This window comes from Myxine glutinosa, chromosome 6, assembly GCF_964187855.1.
Source record: "Myxine glutinosa chromosome 6, kmMyxGlut1.1, whole genome shotgun sequence".
NCBI lineage: Eukaryota > Metazoa > Chordata > Myxini > Myxiniformes > Myxinidae > Myxine > Myxine glutinosa.
Genome location: NC_136266.1, coordinates 145,039,638 through 145,060,166, shown reverse-complemented (window position 1 = coordinate 145,060,166; position 20,529 = coordinate 145,039,638). Strand labels below are relative to the sequence as shown.

Genomic DNA, 20,529 nt, shown 5'->3' with positions numbered 1-20,529 from the left:
AAACTGCCACCTGCACTCTTGACCCCATCCCCTCCAGCTTTGTCAAGGCCTCCCTTCCTGCTCTCTCTCCACTTATCATTGCAACAATAAACTCCTCCCTGTCTACAGGCATCGTCCCACCATCCCTCAAAATTGCTGCTGTTACCCCCATTCTGAAAAAACCTGGACTAAACCCTGACACCCTAAATAACTTCAGACCCATCTCCAACCTACCCTTTCTGTCAAAGGTTTTGGAACGCGCTGTAGCCACTCAACTCAAACATCACCTCTCTGCCAATAACCTGTATGAAACATTCCAATCCGGATTCCGCTCCAACCACAGTACTGAAACTGCTCTCCTCAAAATCACCAACGACCTTCTCCTCTCCTCTGACTCTGGCAACCTCAACATTCTCATCCTCCTTGACCTCAGCGCCGCCTTTGACACCATCGATCACACCATCCTCCTCACCCGACTTGAAACCACCTTTAACATTACCGGCACTGCCCTCTCTTGGATTAAATCATACCTCTCTGACAGACGTCAGTTCATCTCCATCAATAACTACAAATCCCCCACTGCTCCCCTCCCCCAAGGTGTCCCCCAAGGTTCAGTTCTTGGCCCCCTCCTCTTCATCCTTTACCTGTCCCCCCTCGGTCACTTAATCCGCCGTCATGGTCTCCAATTCCACTGCTTCGCCGATGACATCCAGCTTTTCATCTCCACCAAGTCCATCTCCACCGCCACCCACTCTATCCTGACAAACTGCATCACTGAAATAAAATCCTGGCTTCAAATCAACTTCCTCAAACTTAACTGTGATAAATCTGAAATAATCATCATTGGCCCAAAAACACTCACCAAGTCCACCCATAACTTTTCCCTCAACATCGACGGTTTCCCAGTATCCACCTCCCCTCACATCCGGAATCTTGGCATCATCTTTGACCAAACCCTCTCCTTCGACAAATACACTAAACAGATCACAAAGACAGCCTTCTTTCACCTGAAAAACATCGCCCGTCTCCGTCCATCCCTCTCCTCCGTGGCTGCAGAAACCCTCATTCACGCCTTCATCACTTCCCGTCTGGACTACTGCAATAGCCTCCTTTATGGTTCACCCTCAACAATCACCAATAAACTCCAATACATTCAGAACTCCGCTGCCCGTCTACTCACCCATTCCCGGACCCGTGACCACATCACCCCCGTCCTTTACAAGCTTCACTGGCTCCCCATCTCCCAGAGAATCCAGTACAAAATCCTCCTCTTGACCTACAAAGCCCTCCATAACCTGGCCCCATCCTACCTGGCTGACCTCCTCTCCCGACACACTCCCACCCGCAACCTCCGCTCTGCTGGTACCAACCTCCTGACCCCCCCCCCATCCGGACCAAATTTAGATCCTGGGGGGACAGGGCCTTCTCCATCGCTGCTCCCACCCTCTGGAACTCGCTACCTCACACCATCAGAGACTCCTCCTCACTCACCACATTCAAAACATCACTCAAGACCCACCTGTTCAACACTGCATTCAACATTTAACCCACAGCATCTAACCCCTGACTATCTCCTCTCCTTCTCCCTCCTTTGTGCTTTGAATATTTCCCTATTGATTCTTCTTTTTTTTGCAATTGTTTTTATGTTTTGCTATGCATTATGTTTTGCACTCTGTCAAAGCGTCTTTGGGCTTCCTGAAAAGCGCTATATAAAATAAATGCATTATTATTATTATTATTATTATATATATATATATATATATATATATATATATATATATATAACCCGTATTCTGCTTCCATAATTCGATGATCTTCCTCTTCAAATGAGTTGACACGTGGAGAAGGTTTTGGGATTATTTTTCTCACCCATATTTTACCAATATGTCAGACATCATGCTCGTCGTTTACCTCTCCCCTCTATCTTTGCACACACAGTATGGGTGTAAGGAGGAAGAAGAAGAGGGCAGGATACGGTACGAGACCCAAAAACATGACCGCAGTCAACAACAGCAGTGTCCTTCATTTATCTTTAGTCCCACCACTGATCCTGGTATGCTCGTGCCGTGTATTCTGTAGGTTAACTATGTAGTTACATCTTTAATTGATTCTGTAGTTAATGTAGTTAATTCTGTAGTTACATCTTTGAGTAAATGCATTTCGATACTGTACTGCTGTTTATTGATTTTGCCTTGATTCCAATCAATATTTATTCTCCCGTCTTGTGTGTTTATTCCTGTCATGCTCACGTTGCAAGATTGGAGGAGTAAAGGTTAGTCTTTTTTTTCGCTATTTATTTAACTCTATAATGGCCCACAATGGACTCTATAATGCTCTATAACATGCTCTATAATGCTCTATAATGCTCTAAACAATGCTCTATAATGGACCACTGAGGCACTCGGAAACATGGTGGTGGGATGATGAAGTTGGAAAGAGGATTGACGAGAAGAGGAAGAAGTTCAAGGAGTGGCAGAAGGCGAAGGGTACGGGGGCAGAAAAGGCAGAGCATGAAAGTTATAAGGCAGCCAAGAAGGCTGCAAAGAAAGAGGTAGCAAAGGCGCAGGAGGCATGTAGGAAAATGTTTGGAGAACGCTTGGATTTGGAAGAGGGTCAGAGAGCGGAATTCAGGATTGCAAAGCAGATAGTGAAAGAGAGGTGTGATGTGATGGGGATAAGTTGCTTGCTTGAAGGATGAAGTGGGACAAATTGTTGTGGACCCAGATGGAATTGAAGGAAGATGGAAGAGATATATGGAAATACTGTTGAATGCAGAGAATGAATGGGATGGCAACATAGAGAGTAACCCAGTTTTAGGACCGGCAGAGAAGATAAGGCCCCCTTTACACAGCACGGAGATCATTGGGTGACCATTGAGCGATCAGAAATTGGCCCAGTCTCTCAACGATCTCCTCAGCCTCGAAAAAGCCGTTTTTGTGTAAATGTTTGGGAGATCCGTGTGCGCTCGTTGTGCGATCAAAAATTCGATTTTCGGCAACTTTCATGGCGATCTATAGAGATCTTTGAGCGACCTTGACGATCATTGAGCGCCCATTGAAACATCCTTGAGATATCAATGGAGACTAAGCCTCCTGCAGCGACCATTGAGAGTTTGCTGAGCGCTCATTGTGTGACCAAGAGAGATCACTGAGAGATATACGGAGATCGCTGAGAGATCAGGTGCGACCAAGAGAGCTCACTGAGAGACCAGGAGAGATCACTGAGGGATCATTGAGAGTTCCTTGGGCGACCAAGGAGGTTGCTGAGCGTTTCTTGGGCGACAGGGAGCCTCTGGGTATATATATGAGAGGTCAGCGATCCCTCACTGATCACTCAGCCATCTCTACCTTTGGGGTGGAAAAATTTGGCGTTCATTGAAAGATTGCTCAGAGATCATTGGGAGATCGATGAGAACGTTGAGCGCTCCTTGAGCGTTCGTTGAGCGTTCGTTGAGAGATCGCTTCCCTTGGCGATCGGTGAGAGATTGTTTTGGACCGAGTCAAAACTTTGAGGAGACCGTGGAGATCACTGGAGATCACTGGAAGATCATTGAGAGATCATTGAGAGATCTTGGCGATCGCTGGGCGCTCATTGAGATTTTTTCATCGCTCAACGATCTCTCAACGATTGCCACCCCTGTGTAAAGGGGGTTTAACCGAGAAGGAAGTTGAGGAAGCGATAAAAGCAATGAAGAGTAGAAAAGCGGGAGGGCCGACGGGAATTGTGGGAGATATGTTGAAGGCAGCGGGAAATTGGGGTGTTGAAGAGAATGACAGAGATCTGCAATCTGGTAGTGAAAGAAGGCCGCATTCCAGTGGATTGGGGATTGAGTACCCTCGTCCCTCTATACAAGGGGAAAGGTGACCCTCTGGAGTGTGGCTCGTATCAAGCGATAAAGTTATTGGAGCATGGAATGAAGGTATTGAAAAGGGTGTTGGAGAGGAGGATAAGGAAGAAAGTGAAGATTGACGAAATGCAGTTTGGATTTATGCCAGGAAGAGGAACGACAGACGCGCTCTTTATTGTGATGCAGTTGCAGGAGAAGTACATGGAGAAGAGGAAGAAGTTGTTTCTTGGGTTTGTTGATCTGGAGAAAGCATTCGATAGGGTTCCACACGAAGTATTTACATGGGCATTGAGGAAGTTAGAAGTGGAGGAATGGTTGATCAGAGTAGTGATGGCAATGTACAAAAGAGTGCGCACAGCTGTAAGGACGAAGGACGGGAACAGTGGTGAGTTTGAGGTGAAGGTGCGAGTGCATCAGGGGTCGGTACTAAGTCCACTACTATTTGTAGCTGTGATGGAGGTGCTGGCTCAGAACGTAAAGGAGGGTTTACCGTGGGAGTTGTTGTATGCAGATGATCTGGTGTTGATTGCGGAAAGTATGGATGGACTGAAGGAAAAGATGAACAAGTGGAAGGAATGTATGGAGACAAAAGGTCTGAAGGTGAATATAGGAAAGACGAAGGTGATGGCAAGTGGTAAAGCATGTGGTGAGGTGGAAAGAACTGGGAAGTGGCCATGTGCTGTGTGCAGGAAGGGTGTCGGAGTGAACTCCATTCAATGTACAATGTGCGCTGAGTGGGTTCATCAAAAATGTAGTGGTCTGAGAGGGTCATTAACCAGTGTGGCAGCTACATTCAAATGTTAGGTGTGCACAGAGGGAGCTGCAGATGGAGAAAATGTTGAGTTGGATCTTGGAGACGGCGTGAAGCTGGAAGGTGTGAAAACATTTTGCTACCTCAGAGACATGCTGAATGGAGAAGGTGGATCAGACTCGGCAACGGTTGCTAGAGTGAGATGTGCATGGAAGAAGTTTCGGGAACTGAGTGGCATGCTGATGAGGAGGGGAGTGTTATTGAAGCTGAAGGGAAAGGTGTATGCTGCATGTGTGAGAAGTGTTATGATTTATGGGAGTGAGACATGGGTCATGAATGTAGAGCAGCAATGAAGGCTGGAAAGGGTGGAAATGCGAATGGTTCGGTGGATGTGTGGAGCATCGTTGAGAGAGAGGAAGACAAATGATGAATTGCGAAAGATGATGGGAATAGAGCCTGTGATTGATGCTGTGAAGAGGAACAGGTTGAGATGGTTTGGTCATGTGTTGAGGAAGGATGAAAGTGACTGGTTGAGAAGAGTGATGGAAATGAATGTAGAAGGAAGTAGAGGATGGGGAAGACCGAGAAAGACTTGGCTAAAGATGGTGGAAGAAGAAATGTGGGCAAGGGGGTTAACAAGGAGAGATGCAGAAAATAGGGCAAAATGGAGAAGATTGTCATGGGGACCGCAAGGCTAACCCCCGCTCTAGCAGGGAAAATGGCCTTAAAATGCATGTTGTTGTTGTTGTTGTATAATGGCCCACAAGTTTTTGTTTTTGTTTTTCTTAAACAAAAAATATAACCTCTGAGCTACAGTGTCATTTGTAGCATCAACAAAATGTGCAGATCTAAAGAATAAACCTCATTTAATTTTCAAAAATTTGAAATTTCACTCGCAGGACAAGTTTTTTGTTTGTTTATTTGTCTTCTATGCATTCCTACACCGCTTGACGGAATGAGTTGAAAACTGGTGGTTGTATTCGCATATTGGTTTTTGGCAGAAAAAAGAATTGTAGTTCCCTGTTGTTCAAGGATGGTGTGATTGCCCTGTCTCTCTCCAGTCGATATTAAGGATTCTGGGTGTAATGTTTTATTTTTTTCTGGAATATTATGCCTTCGAAGTGTGTTCTATAAGTGTGTACTTCAAGTGTGTACTACCAATATCTTCAACAGTATCACCAATAGGAACAGCAGATATCTATTAGATCTCGTGGCAGAATGTGAGCTTATCTCTGAGTAATATGTTCCAAAAATGGAAAGGTGATCTCTGGACTTTCACTTATGCCACCCTACATAGAGCGCAGTTAGATTACATATTTATCAACAAAAAGTGGAAAAACAGTGCCATGATTTGCGAATCGTACAGAAGCTTGCACTCGGTCGGTTCAGATCATCGGATAGTAACCGCTAAAGTAAGACCAGGTTTGCAAGCAAACATCAAAAGTTTTTTTTTAAAACCCACCACAGCACAACTGGAGTAAACTGACCTCTCCACCCCTTCACTTCTCTCCTTTTCCCACCCTCACTCTCCTCTATCCTCCCTCACTCTTCCTCCTCACCCCACTCCATCCCTCACTCCAATCCACCCCTCACATCTCTCCCTCCTCACTCTCCTCTCCCTCCTCTCCTGCCTCACTCTCCTCTCCCTTCTCACTCTCCCCTCCCTCCTAACTCTCCTCTTCCCCTCACTCTCCTCTCCTTCCACCCTCAATCCTCTCCCTCCTCACTCTCGTCTCCTCCCTCATGCTCCTCATCCCTAGTCCTCCTCTCCTCCTTCCCTCACTCCTCTCCTCCCCGGTACCATTCCCCCTCCCACTTCCCAATTCTTCTCCTGCCCCCCCCCTCCCACTGCCTTACCCCTCCTTGCCCACTCCCCTACTTCTCTTCTTCCTCTCCGTCTTCCCCTTCCCCCCTCTCCGGTCCCTCTTCCCCTTTCCCCCCTCTCCCTTTCCCTCCCCCCTTCCCATCCCCCTCGCCTCTCCACCTTGCCTCTCTCTTCCCCTCTCGTTCCCCTTCCTCTCCCCCCCACTCTCCCCTCCCCCTCTCTTCCCCTCCCCCCTTCCCTCTCCCCACCCCTCCCCCCAACGAAGAATAAAAGCGAACTTTAATCAAAGCGAACTATAGGGAATCTACCTGCGATATTCACTTTCATCAATTTTCGCAAGGCATTTGATTCTATACAATGCAAAAAAAATGCTTGAGATTGTGATTGCATATGACATTTCTCAAACAATTCTTAAAACTATAGGTATTATGTATTGGGATACAACAGCTTGTGTGTGCTCACCCGATGGCAAAACGGGCTTCTTCCAGATACTGGCCAGAGTCCTCCAAGGGGACACTTTCACTCCCTTCCTCTTCATCATCATCTCGACTTTGCTCTACGACCAGCAATCAACGGCTATGAGCAGCTAGGATTCACCCAAAATGAGAGGCACAGCAGTCGTTACCCGGCTACCACCATCACAGACACCAATTTTGCCGACGATATCAGCCTTCTCTCTGACATGCTAGCTGACGCACAACAGCTACTACAAAGGATGAGAAGTCGGCCTCATCGTCAACGAAGAAAAGAACGAGTTCTTGTTGCTTAGCAATGTTGGTGATCTCATCTCCTCTTTCAGTGGTACCAAATTGAAGTGTTTCTCAGATTTCCAATATCTGGGGTCATACGTTGACAACACTGCGAAGGACATGGAGATCCAGATTGTGAAAGCCTGTGCAGTTTGTAAAGATGAATGTTGTTTGGAGGAGCGACCTATGCAGAGAACAAAAGGAACACTTCTGTGCCACAGTCGAGAGTGTTCTCCTGTACGGAGCATGGACTTTGATGATGACCAAAACATCCATGACCAACTTGAATCTGTCCAAACGGCTCGACGGTGTATACACCACCCTCCTGAGGGCATCGCTCAACGTTTCATGGAGAGCACATTGGATTAATGAACTGCTGTATGGAAAGATCACTAGAGTATCAGAGTCACTACTCCAGAAATGTTTCAGGTTCAGTTGACACTGCTGGAGAAGCGATCGCGAGATGGCCAAGATAGTACTCTTCTGGGAACCTTCTCATGGTCACCGCTCAAGAGAATTTCCTGCTACAACATACGTCGATACACTGGAACGCAACACCAAAATCGACAGGCATGATCCCCCTGCAGCAATGGCAAGAAGAGAACAATGGAAGAAGATTATCTCTCATGACTGATCAAGATCGACCCGATGATGATGATGTCAGTGTCTATATATTTTCGCTTTAAGAATGCTTTTTTCTGCAACCGCTTGTCCTCGCAATGCGAACTTTAAACATAGAAGGGACTCCCCAATCCCCACGGATAATATTTTATTGCCAACTCTGACGTCATAGGTCAGATGGAATGGCAGCCATATTGGATTAAAGGGAAAAAAAATTGGACATAATTTTCTCCGAAACCGCTCAATGAAAAAAAAGAAACTTGGCATATGCCATCAATTCTCCATACGTTATATACGATGATAACGATGATGTCACTGGTGCAGTTGTATTCCAGCAATAATTGGCTGAATTGAAATCTTTGGCTGAAAAATCTGAAACTTAATATATCTGATCTATGACCCGATGTGAGTGAAGAATTAAATTTATCACCTTCATAACCCATGCCAAGAAACGATGTGACATAATAGGGTGCATAGATGATGCAGGTATATGGGCAATAACAGCAGCGTGGTCCATATAGTAGCGTGTTCAGAAAACGATAGTATTTTTGTTTAGAATAAACGCGCAAGGCGAGACTATGTGCTCTGCGAGTGCCATTCTAGTTTTTGTACTGTTTTGATCAACCCAGTGCTTGTGTTTCAACTGCTTTCTAACGAATTTCCTCAGGCCAATAAGACCCTGCGTCTCGGCAACAAATAAATGTCAAAACGCATCATCAATGATCTGCTCTGTTCTTTTTATTACTTTACTCATGATTTATCAGGGCTGAACGAGCCTTAGTCATGTGACGCATTCTTATCTAGCATCAATCCTCCTTTAACATAATTTGCAGAACCACCAGATGAAGCTGTTAGAACGTCAGTGCCAAGCCGCAAACTATCTTTATTTCCTATATCCTTTTTTTTCTTGACTTGAGCCGCCATCCTGTGACTATTTTTGCCCCACCAGGCTGTGAAGAAAAGGATTTGCTCCAATTAAATTCTAGGAAAGCCATTTTATTTTCTTGATTGGGTACATGTCAGGAAAGCCATTTTCTGCTCATCCTGGCCTTTATTGGGGACATACCAAACTCGGTCGACTGGGTGCAGTGCAAATGACCCACATGTGTTTCTCTAATGGGATTTTATGATCGGTATTTTTCATTTGCACAGAAATGCACACAGTCGCCTGCAGCCAATCAAGCCTCATACACTTGGTGGGACCTTCAGATTGTGCCATCCATGGTTTTGTCCAAGGAGGTGAGTTTGTTCAACATATTATTTATTTAAAAATTTTTTTTTAAACAAAGCTCCTGTCACTTTTTTTGTTAGCTTTGTTTGTCAACATACTTATCAATTAAATTCAGAGCATGAATTATTTTGGATATTGTTTGTGGAGGTCGATTTGCAAAATATAACCACATTGTTACCCCAAATAATAACGAAACAATTTATCTTTCTCTTCCCATTATAATCCCCCATGGCTAGTTACCTCCGCCACCAAAGGTAAATGGAGGTTATGTTTTCATCCCTGTCTGTCTGTCTGTCTGTCCATCTTTGTTTGTCTCTCTGTCCGTCTGTCTGTGAACAAGATATCTCAAACAGTTGTGGATGGATTCGGCCGAAATTTGGCGGAGGGGTAGTGTATGTGACAAGGAGAAAATGATTAGATTTTGGTGAAGATCCGGATTCGGATCCGGCTACTAGAATTTTTCAAGTGATTCTTCACCATTGGGAGATGGGGCTAAAACCGACATAATAGGATATCTCAAAAAGTTGTGGACGGATTTGAACGAAATTTGGTGGACAGGTTGTGTGTGACGAGGACTATTCGGTTAGATTTTGGTGAAGATCTGAATATGGATTCGGATACGGTATTTAATTAATTTGAAGTGATTCTTCTCCATTGAAAGATCGGGCGAAAAGCAATATATAACATATTTAAAAAAGTTATGGACGAGTTATGACTAAACTTGGTGGACGAGTTGGTAAGGTGACAAGAACAAGCCGATTAGATTTTGGTTCAGGTCCGAATCCAGATCCAGCCTATCAGTGGGATACAAACATAAACTGTTCAGCCTGGCGGAGGTATGCGCTCTGCTTTACCGAGCACCGTTCTAGTTTTAAGATTGAAACTATAAATAACTAGCAGAAACCTATGGTAAAAATACCAGAATATTTAAAATAAAAAAAAATAAAACAGAGTTTTATTCTTGTGCTGCTTGAAAATTGGAGGTTAAATATTTCTTCACAGGAAAAAAAAATTGGGAGCAATTGAGTTAGCAGTCTGTTGCCTATACACCACCCAGATTCAATTTTTTTTGTCTGATTCTATGGATTAAGTTGAAGCAACTTTTACTTATCAGTAATTTTTCTTTTTTCTCCAAGCATTTCTGTGTTTCAGGTTGGGACAGACAAACAAAGCAACAGCATTAGCCTTATATATGCACTACCGGTCAAAAGTTCTAGAACACCTCAATTTTTCCAGTTTTTATTGAAATTTAAGCAATTGATGTCCAGTGAATAACCTGAAATGGTACAATGGTAAGCAGTAAACTGCTTGAGGTTAAAAAAAGGTTTAGGTTAGCAAAAACGGGAAAATAATATAAATTGCACAGTTATATTGTAAAAAAAGGCCTTCTTCAGGGATCAAGTAATGGGTTAACAACTTACAGCTGTTCTGCAGCAATGTAAGTAAATTGAGCCTTGAAAGTTGATGCAAACAATTCCTACAGGTGTCCCAACCTCTGCTGATTACTTGATTACAAACCCCCTGTCTGTATGAAAGCAGTATTGGAACAGACTGTTATTACACCCTCTGAAGCATTATTTGGACAATATTGCACTGCAGGAAGTAGTATATTGCTATCATAATGGCAAGAAAAAGGCAATTAACAAAGGAAGACAGACAGACCATTATAACCCTTAAAAGTGTAGGTCTTTCTTTTCGAGAAATTACAAAGAAAGCCAAGGTGTCAGTGAGTACAGTTTCCGACACCATCAAAAGGCACTTGGAAACTGGTGGAAACTCTGACAGGAAGAGGTCTGGCAGACCAAAAGCCACAACAGAATCAGAAGACAGGTTTCTGAGAGTCAACAGCTTGCGTGATAGGCGGCTCACAGAACAACAGCTTCATGCACAGCTTAACACTGGTCGAAATAAGCAAGTCTCAGTTTCAACTGTGAAGAGAAGACTTCGAGCTGCAGGTTTGACAGGTCGAATGGCAGTAAGAAAGCCATTGCTAAGATGGCAAAATAAGAAAAAGAGGCTTGCCTCGGCCATGATGCACCGCCAATGGACTACTGAAGACTGGAAGAAGGTCTTATGGACCGATGAATCAAAATTTGAAATCTTTGTTTCATCACGCAGCGTTTTTGTACTTCGTCGAGTAGGCGAAAGGATGGTTCCTCAGTGTGTGACACCAACCGTCAAACATGGAGGAGGAAGCTTGATGGTCTGGGGCTCTTTTGCTGGATCCAGAGTCGGCGACCTGCACAGAGTGACTGGCACCCTGAACCAAAAGGGCTACCACAGCATTTTGCAGCACCATGCAATAAACCACCGTTTAGAGCCAATTTTTCCCCGCAAAGCGGGGGTTGGCCTTTTTCGGGGACCGTGGTTGTTATTGTTTTTTGGTCCCCTTTTTGAAGCAATGTTTTACGGCCGGATGCCCTTCCTGCCGCCAACCCTTTTTGTCGCCTTTTACGACAAGCAGGGAATTACCAGTGAACTGGTACTCAATTAGCTGACCTCGGAAGGATGACAGGCTGAGTCAACCCCCCTGGCGTTAATTCAGCGATCGACCGGGATTCGAACCCAGGATCCTAGGATCCTAAGCCGGCACCCTAGCCGCTAGCCCAACACCAGGCTTGCAGCACCATGCAATACCCTCTGATATATGCCTAGTTGGTCAGGGGTTCATCCTACAGCAAGATAATGACCCTAAACACACCTCCAGGCGGTGTCACAACTACCTTCAAGGAAAAGAACAAGACTGTAGGCTTCCAATCATGGAATGGCCAGCACAGTCTCCAGACTTAAACCCCATTGAGCTGGTTTGGGATGAACTGGCCAGAAGGGTGAAAGCAAAGCAACCTACAAGTGCAACACATTGTGGGAACTTCTGCAACAGTGTTGGGAAGAACTTCCCGAACAATATTTGATTTCCATTGTAGAAAGAATGCCAAGAGTGTGTTCGGCGGTTATATCTGCAAAAAGGGATACTTTGCCGAGTCAATAATTTGAATTAAATTTTGTTAAACAAAATGATTCTATTTTTTCTTTTTTTATCTCCAATTGTTTATTTGTTCTATGCTTAATTTCAGAGTACATTGAGACATTAAACTGCATAAATTTCAATAAAAACAGGAAAAATTGAGGTGTTCTAAAACTTTTGACCAGTAGTGTATATATACACAGTGCGTATCAAAAAAAAGGTAATCCGAATACAAGGGGTTAATATGCAAAGGTTATTTAGTTTAACAATTTACATGTGGTTTACCAATTATGAGGAGATCTTCAGCTTTCCATTGATGCCTTTCATGCATCATTGCTGTCACACATGACCGAGTACATGTTCATTGAAAATGACAAGTTCAAATCGCATTTTTACAAGTTTGGCTAATTTTACATAATATCAGTGTCAAGACAGTTGGAAATGGATGCATTACTTGTTGACTGCCAAGTTGATTATGTAAAATTTTTAAGCTGGTCTGGTAATCGTCGGTTGCGTCATCCTTTGTTTAAGATGGGTATTTAAGATGGGTCGACAGTGTATGGGTTCAGAGACAGTCAGTCATTGAAAAGATGGTTCAACTTACGACTGAACAGCGGACTTTCGTGGTTACAACCTTTCACCAAACTGGAAGTTTGCAGCAAACTCGTGATGTGTTCAGGGAATGTTTCCCAGAATGGGAGCCTCCAGCAGCCAAAACCATCTGGGCGAATGTTAGAAAAATACCAAGAGCATGGCACTAGCCTCAACCGCAACAAGGGGAATTCTGGTAGAAGGTGCACTGGGCGATCGGAAATGAATATTGCAGCGTTAAGGCAGTAAGTTTTGGAGCATCCTAGGGATACCAGCGCAAGACGAAATGGGACGGGATTGCCTTTGGCAATATTCAACTGAATCATAATACTGGACCTCCACCAACATCCATATCAGATTCACATCCGGCATCAACTTACACCAGGGGATTTTGCCAGGAGGCTGTTGCTTGCCGGATGGTTGATAGCACGTTGCGAAGCAGGTGTCAATTTCCTGCGGTATCTCGTTATCGGCGACGAAGCTGCTTTCGCCATGGACGGCAAGATCAATACCCATAATGTTCTTGAATATGCACTGACAGGACAACCCCCGGAATTTAATTTTGACACCAACATGAATCGACAAAAGTGGACTGTTTGGTTGGGACTTTGTGGAAGTGGTCAGGTGATCGGACCATTTTTCTTTCAAAGGAATGTCAATGGTAACAGGTATCTGCAGATGATCAATGATGAAGTTTTACCGCAGCTGGAGGAGAACTTTGAGCGACAGGTTCGTGGTGTCTTCAGATATCTCTGTTGGGCCTAAGACGGCGCCCCAGCACATCGTCTTATCGCTGTCCGAGATCGACTGAGGGAACTCTTTGGAGACCGGGTCATCGCCCTCAACCATGCAGTGGAATGGCCGCCAAGATCACCTGACCTCACACCATGTGATTATTTCCTTTGGGGACATTTAAAGAACAAGGTATTCATAACTCCTCCCCGTGATCTTGACGAATTGCAGGGCCATATTTGACATGAAGTGGATGCTTTGCGCAATGACCCGGCTATGGTGAGACGAGCAGTTCAGGGCATGCTCTGCCGCTGTGAGCTTTGTGTTGAAAGGGGAGGTGGACATGTTGAAGGTGTGGGTGCATAAAGGCCAATCATTCCTGAGAAAAGTTCACATCTGATGTTCATTTTGCACCAATTATCCTGACTTGCATCGATTAGCCAAACTTGTAAAAATGCGATTTGAACTTGTCATTTTGAAAGAACATGTACTCGGTCATGTGTGACAGCAATGATGCATGAAAGGCATCAATGGAAAGCTGAGGATCTCCTCTTAATTAGTAAACCACATGTAAATTGTCAAAATAAATAACCCTTGCATATTAACCCCTTGAATTCGGATTACCTTTTTTTTGATACGCACTGTATGTATATATATATATATTGTTACGTGCTCCTCCCCAAACCCCGGTCACGGTGTACCTCCGAGCCCCGAGAGGAGTCACGGCAGAAAGATGTGTTATTCTGTATGTCAAAGATTAATGGTGAAACCACACCAATTGTTACCAACAAACAAGTATTGTATTAAGGTCACACAAGAATAACAGTACAATAACAATATTAATCAATTGTACAACCAAGATATCATTCCTATGATGGTACCATCAGTTTCGTACAATGTAACTCACAGTGCTCCAAGTGAGCGAAAAGAACATTCCCAATGTCTCTATCCCGGCATCAAGCCAAAATCGATCCATGCTCCAGTGATCGTCAGAACGATGTCGTATCGAGACCAGAATCCCGTTCGGTTGACAGTCACACTGCCAAAGATGGGCAAAGGTGTCCTCAAGAGGCGACTGGGAAATCACACCTTCGGGTATGGACGTTCAATGGCTCCCAATCGGCGAACCGCAAATTCCCACTCAAAATCCACGTTACACACATACACCAGGTTAACGTCTGGATGCGGTGAAATGATTGAAGCGATGTGAAGAGCCTAGAGCGATCCGAAATCAGGCGCGAGGCAAAATGGCCAACGGCCCGTACTCGAGACGTAACGGCACTCCAATGATTCTCTTCGGAATCGACCGCAAAACCTGTCACGCAGGTTTATCTGTCACAGCGATAACAAACTCTGTCGCAGGAATCCCTTTCCAGGAAACCCAAAGTCCACTCATGACCCCCGTTCGCCAGCGTTTGCTCAAGACCTCGAAGCAGCTCGGCTCCTTCTCCACCTTACTCGCTCCGCCTCCTTTTTCCTCTTCTTCCTCTTGGTTCGGGTCCCGATCCGGTTTCCGGTTTCTTTTTAAAACATTAATTTTTATTACCTTTTGAAAACGGTTATCTCCAATTCACTTAAACGATAACAATAATAGTACATGGAACCAAAAATGTTTCCAGTGGATGAGAACCACAACAACAGAAGTGATGAATCCGTAACAATATATAATTTTTTTTATAAACGAATAAAATTCCTGCGAGGGGCTAAGTGTGGAAAATTCTGAATCAATTCGGGACTCGAACCACGGACCTCCATTGATTACGCGTCAACAGCCCACTGCGCTCAAGATATATATTATATTCATATATATATATATATTGGTGGAACTTTTCTCTGCTAGGTCAAAGTCAAGAAACTTGTAAGGAAATGAGTGACGTAGCCTTGTTGCTGGAGACTCATGTTGTTGTCTCTTCAAGTTCAGTTTGAAATAATTATGGACTGGGAATGTTTTCAGTAAGAGTTCTTCACATAAGACAGGTGTTGTGTTTATTTTTGGGAAATATATACAGCCATCCTCACTCCAATTTTGAAATATTATTAATGTCCATCTTGCTTCTTTGATGGTCCTTTATTAACTTAAAAGCCCGCTTGGAGTTTGCAAAAAAGCACCTAAAGGACTCTCAGACTGTGAGAAACAAGATTCTGTGGGCTTTCATGTGTCTTTCACTGAGGAGAGGCTTCCGTCTGGCCACTCTGCCATAAAGCCCAGATCGGTGGAGTGTTGCACTGATGGTTGTCCTTCTGGAAGTTTCTCCCATCTCCACACAGGATCTCTGGAGCTCAGCCAGAGAGACCATCGGGTTCTTGGTCACCTCTATTACCAAGGCCCTTCTCCCCCGATTGCTCAGTTTGGCCGGGCGGCCAACTCTAGGAAGAGTCCTGGTTGTTCCAAACTTCTTCCATTTAAGAATTATGGAGGCCACTGTGCTTTTGGGAACCTTCAATGCAGCAGAGATTTTTTTGTAGGCTTCCCCAGATCTGTGCCTCGACACAATCCTGTCTCTGAGTTCTGCAGGCAGTTCCTTCGACCTCATGGCTTGGTATTTGCTCTGATATGCATTGTCATCTGTGAGACCTTATATAGACAGGTGTGTGCCTTTCCAAATCATGTCCAATCATTTGAATTTACCACAGGTGGACTCCAATCAAGGTGTAGAAACATCTCAAAGATGATCAAGAGAAATGGGAGACACCTGAGCTAAATTTCAAGTGTCATAGCAAAGGGTATGAATACTGATGTAAATGTGATATTTCAGTTTTTTCTTTTTAATAAATTTGCAAAACTTTCTAAAATCCTGTTTTCTCTTTGTCATTATGGGGTATTGAGTGTAGATTGATGAGGGAAAAAATGAATTTAAACGATTTCAGCATAAGGCTGCAACATAACATGTGAAAAAGTGAAGGGGTCTGAATACTTTCTGAATGCACTGTAAATGTGGTTATTTCTTTTTAGGAGAAGGAATATGATTGAATGAAAATGGTGAGAATTGTGAGAGCACATGTTGATCGATCGATAAATTGTGTGTGCTCGCAGGAAAAATAAAGCTCATTTTTCGGCATTCATAAGTTTTACACACACACCACATGACCTCAGGGCAAAAGAGTATCTGTACTCCAAATAAAACTACACATTATAAGTGTTACAACAAGCAGCATTGGAGTCCAGCCTGGAGCTGGCAAGTTGTATGTATTGAGTAAAACATTTGCATTCCGCGAATCGTCACAAAAGCCAAAGGGAAATTTTCACGATAAAATAAATTACTGCATGCTGCTGCGATGTCTGTCAGTCACAGAAAAAAATATTCTGAAACGAAGGAATGATAGAGGCCATGGAAATTGACAAGGGAATTGGTTTGAGACAATAGTGAACGATAATGATTATGGAACAACTGGATCTATATCAGCTGACTTAATAAGAAAACACAAGACACCAGGTATTTTAATTGCTTGGGCACGTTGTTTGGTTTGCTCAAAATAACTCGATTACAGAACAAGTAGATAGAAATCTCTCACACCATGCACATTCGAGGAAACACAATTCAAACACAATTTTTTTTAATTTTTTATTTTTCTTTCACACATGCCGAGAACCAAGCTTGTGTGTGCCCGCTGGCAATTTACTCATTCACGAACTGAGTGATAGAACGAACCCAGGAATCAAAATGAATCGTCAATAATTTTGTTTAATGAAATGTGTAAAAATAAACTAGGGAAGAGGAAATAAAAATATTTACTGAGAAAAATGTCCAAATGAAAGTAAATCGTGCTTGTAACTATAAAATTGGCTAATGCACTTAACCTATTCTTAAAAACAGAAGCTCTCAAGTGATAGTCGGATGCTTAGAGGGCGAAGATGGTTAGGAGATCCGGAGAGGATATCATGAGCTTGGTTCAGCCATGAGATGGAGCTGAGCAAGATGCCCTCACCGAGAATCGATTGGATGAACAGGGTTCAGTTTTCACAAACATAACTGGCTGTGAGGCGGGTCTTGGGCCGGTCTGGGCAAACTTGCTGGTTGTGTCCCCAGACTCCCGGGCTTTTTTTTTTTCTTCTACCTTGGTCCAAAGAACCCGGCGACTCTCTTGCAAGGAGTTCCGGTGAGGGAAGACCGCTCACGCTCCTCGCTCTCCAGGTCCTCGGATCAAACTCAACACAGGTTGCACCTGAGAATGTCCCAGCTCTAAATTTAACTTTCTGCTCGCGAGCTTGGTTCAAAACTGTTCCTTGCGTGACCTCATCAGTCACATTGGTTGCCTAGCTCGAGCGGACCATCGATTGGCCTGATTCAAAAAATAACCGTAGCGACTCATCTTTAGGGCCTTTGGTTGTGGGGCGAAGCAAAATATAAGAAAAAGATTGTTATTGAAATAAATAGATGTGAAATAAAACAGATTTAACAGTGAAAAATATAAAGAGACTGAGGGTCTTGCTGGACATTGTCTTGGCAGATCTAAATTGGGGTTTACAATGCGCTAATATCCCGCTCATCGCTCAGGATGTATTTCCATGAAAAGAGGGCTAATCGAAGATGTGCTAAAAGGGGGTCATTGTACCATTGTTTATATGGAGATGCGTTCCCCACAGCGTTATTACCTCCGCCACCGAAGGTGGATAGAGGTTAGGTTTTCACCCCTTTCTCTCTGTCTGTTTGGGTGTGAACAGGATATCTCAAAAAGTTGTGGATAGATTTGGTTACAGAGGTTGAGTATATGACAAGGACGAAATGATTAGATTTTGATGAAGATCCGGATTCGGATACTAGAATTTCTTTGAGCGATTCTTCACCATTGAGAGATAGGGCCAAAAACTATACATAACATTATGTCTCAGAAAGTTGTGGATGAGTTGGTTCGGTGACAAGAACAAGCTGATTTTATTATGGTTCAGGTCCAAATCCAGATCTGACCTATCAGTGGATACGAAACTTAAACTGTTCATCCTGGCGGAGGTATGCATGTTCTCTCCCGAGTGCCATTATAGTTTCTTATGCATTGACGGAATATGAAGGGTTCGTTGCGGTATCGGTAATTGCGCCAATAATAATATCTTGTGAATAAAAATAATAATATATCATTTTAATAACATCAATAATTGTTAACAAAAATTCAAACACCACAGAGGGCGTAGTAATACAATCCAATTATATAAATGAACAGGATTGCAATGATTAATATGCCTTTTGCAGCAAGAACTCTGTGTTTGCCTCAACTCTGTGTTTGCCTCTAAATCTTGTGTCCCAAACCCATCCCTCTCTGTACCCACCATACCCAGTCGTACCCTGCTGCTCCTGGACTCCGTGTCCTTTCCTCCTGACAAGGTGGAAAAGTTTCTGTCAACCCTCGACTCTGATTCTGCAACTGGACCCGACGGCATCAGCCCACGGGTCCTAAAATCCTGCTCTGCTGCTCTGTCTCACCCTCTCTCTGTTCTCTTCACCCTCTCTTTTGCTCAAGGTCAACTGCCATCTGCTTGGAAATCAGCCAACATCACCGCTTTGCACAAAAAAAGGTGCAAAAACAGATCCTAGCAACTACAGACCAATCAGCCTTCTCCCAATTATCAGCAAAGTCATGGAATCCATCATTGCTTCGGATATGAAATCTTTCCTCTTCTCCAATGGCTTGATCTCTGATCATCAATTTGGTTTCAGACCAGGTCACTCTACTCTGGACATGCTGCTTCTGCTGTCTCAACAATGGATGGAGGTCCTCAATGCCAAACAGGAAATTAGAGCTGTCTCCCTCGACATATCACGTGCCTTCGACACGGTCTGGCACCCCGCTCTGCTCACCAAACTCTCCTCCTTTGGTATCCATGGAAATCTCCACGCATGGCTGGCGGACTTCCTCTCTAGTCGTCGTCAACGTGTGGCCCTGAATGGGTTTCTCTCATCTCCTCTTCCTGTTCAGGCTGGAGTTCCCCAAGGCAGTGTTCTGGGCCCCGTGCTTTTTCTGGTCTTCATCAATGATCTCTCTGACTCTCTCGAAAATCCTCTCTATCTCTTTGCTGATGACTCCACTCTCTGCCGCTCCATTCCTCTTCCCTCAGATCGGCAGTCTGCTGCCTCCTCACTCTCTGAAGACCTGGACAAAATCACAGACTGGTCAAACAAGTGGAACATGTCTTTCAATCCTGACAAATCTCACACTCTTACTATGTCTCTCCGAAAAGATCGACTGGACAACCCTCCCATCTACTTTCTCAACAATCCTCTCCAAGAAGTTCTGTCGCTCAAGATTTTGGGTCTCACTATCTGCCATGATCTTTCTTGGGAAAACCACATTTCCAAGCTGGCCTCCAAAGCCAGTCGCCGACTGGGCATCCTCCGTCGTGCGAAGTCCTTCCTCGGCACACCTGAGCTCCTCACCACATACAAGGCTTTCATCCGCAGCTCAATGGAATACTGTTCTCCCCTATGGGCCGGTGCTCCTGCCTCACACCTAGCTCGGCTTCACGCTGTTGAAACCAAAGCTTTCAGAATTATTGGAATCTCCCGCGATGAAGCTATCTCTGAGGGCCTTTCACTCACTCACCGCAGGCAGGTAGGTGGTCTTTCTGTCTTCTACCGACTCCTCTCCGGCCTTGCACCCCCAGCTCTCTCTGTGCTCTGTCCCCCAAATATTCCTACAGGTCGCACAAGATCTGCCAGCAACCCTCTGATGGTTAAACTGCCGAAATCTCGGCTCTCTGCTCACCTTCACTCTTTCATTCCTCTTTTCTCCCGCCTCTGGAACAAACTCCCTCACTCCCTTCAATCCCACTCCTCCCTCCAGGTCTTTAAAACAGCTGTTCACCACCATCTCTTATCTTCCCCCATCCAAAACCTTGATCTTTTCTACCCCCGCTAATTCACCCCAGATCCACCTTGTTTGAAATTCCAACTTCTTTCCTGGAAGTCCTGGCAGTGTCCATATGTTTTATACCTCTCCCACCGCCCCCTTCCCACGCCCCCCCCCCCCCCCCCCCCAAGCCCTCGCCCTCTCTCAGATCTCTCGATGTCTCCATGTCTCTCGGTCACTGCTCTCAAATGTTGTGTTTGTGTCCTTCCCCCTCTCTCCCCATCTTGTCTACCGCTCCCTATGTTATATGTTTTATGTGTCGGTTTGTCTTTCTGTGTGATTAATGTTCGCTCTTTCACGAGCCTCGACCTTGTATACAAAAAAAAAAAAAAAAAAAAAAAAAAAAAACATGTTTGCAGGCAGCGAGGTGGGGAACACAGGGATACGTCTTTGTTGAT

At 44.3% G+C, this 20,529-nt stretch overlaps 1 protein-coding gene across 11 annotated transcripts in view; it reads left to right on the top strand.

Annotated features, from left to right (window-relative positions):
• Window positions 1–20,529, top strand: part of ACOT7 (acyl-CoA thioesterase 7) — a 105,695-nt gene that overhangs the window by 54,742 nt on the left and 30,424 nt on the right. For all 11 annotated transcript variants that reach the window (XR_013623883.1, XM_078780660.1, XM_078780650.1 and 8 more), the window contains 2 exons: window positions 1,918–2,032; window positions 8,925–9,011. Coding sequence is in view for 10 of the 11 variants with exons in the window: in XM_078780660.1 (XP_078636786.1) it covers window positions 1,918–2,032; window positions 8,925–9,011 (202 nt within the window). In the remaining variant the exon portion in view is untranslated. The remainder of the gene's footprint in view (window positions 1–1,917; window positions 2,033–8,924; window positions 9,012–20,529) is intronic.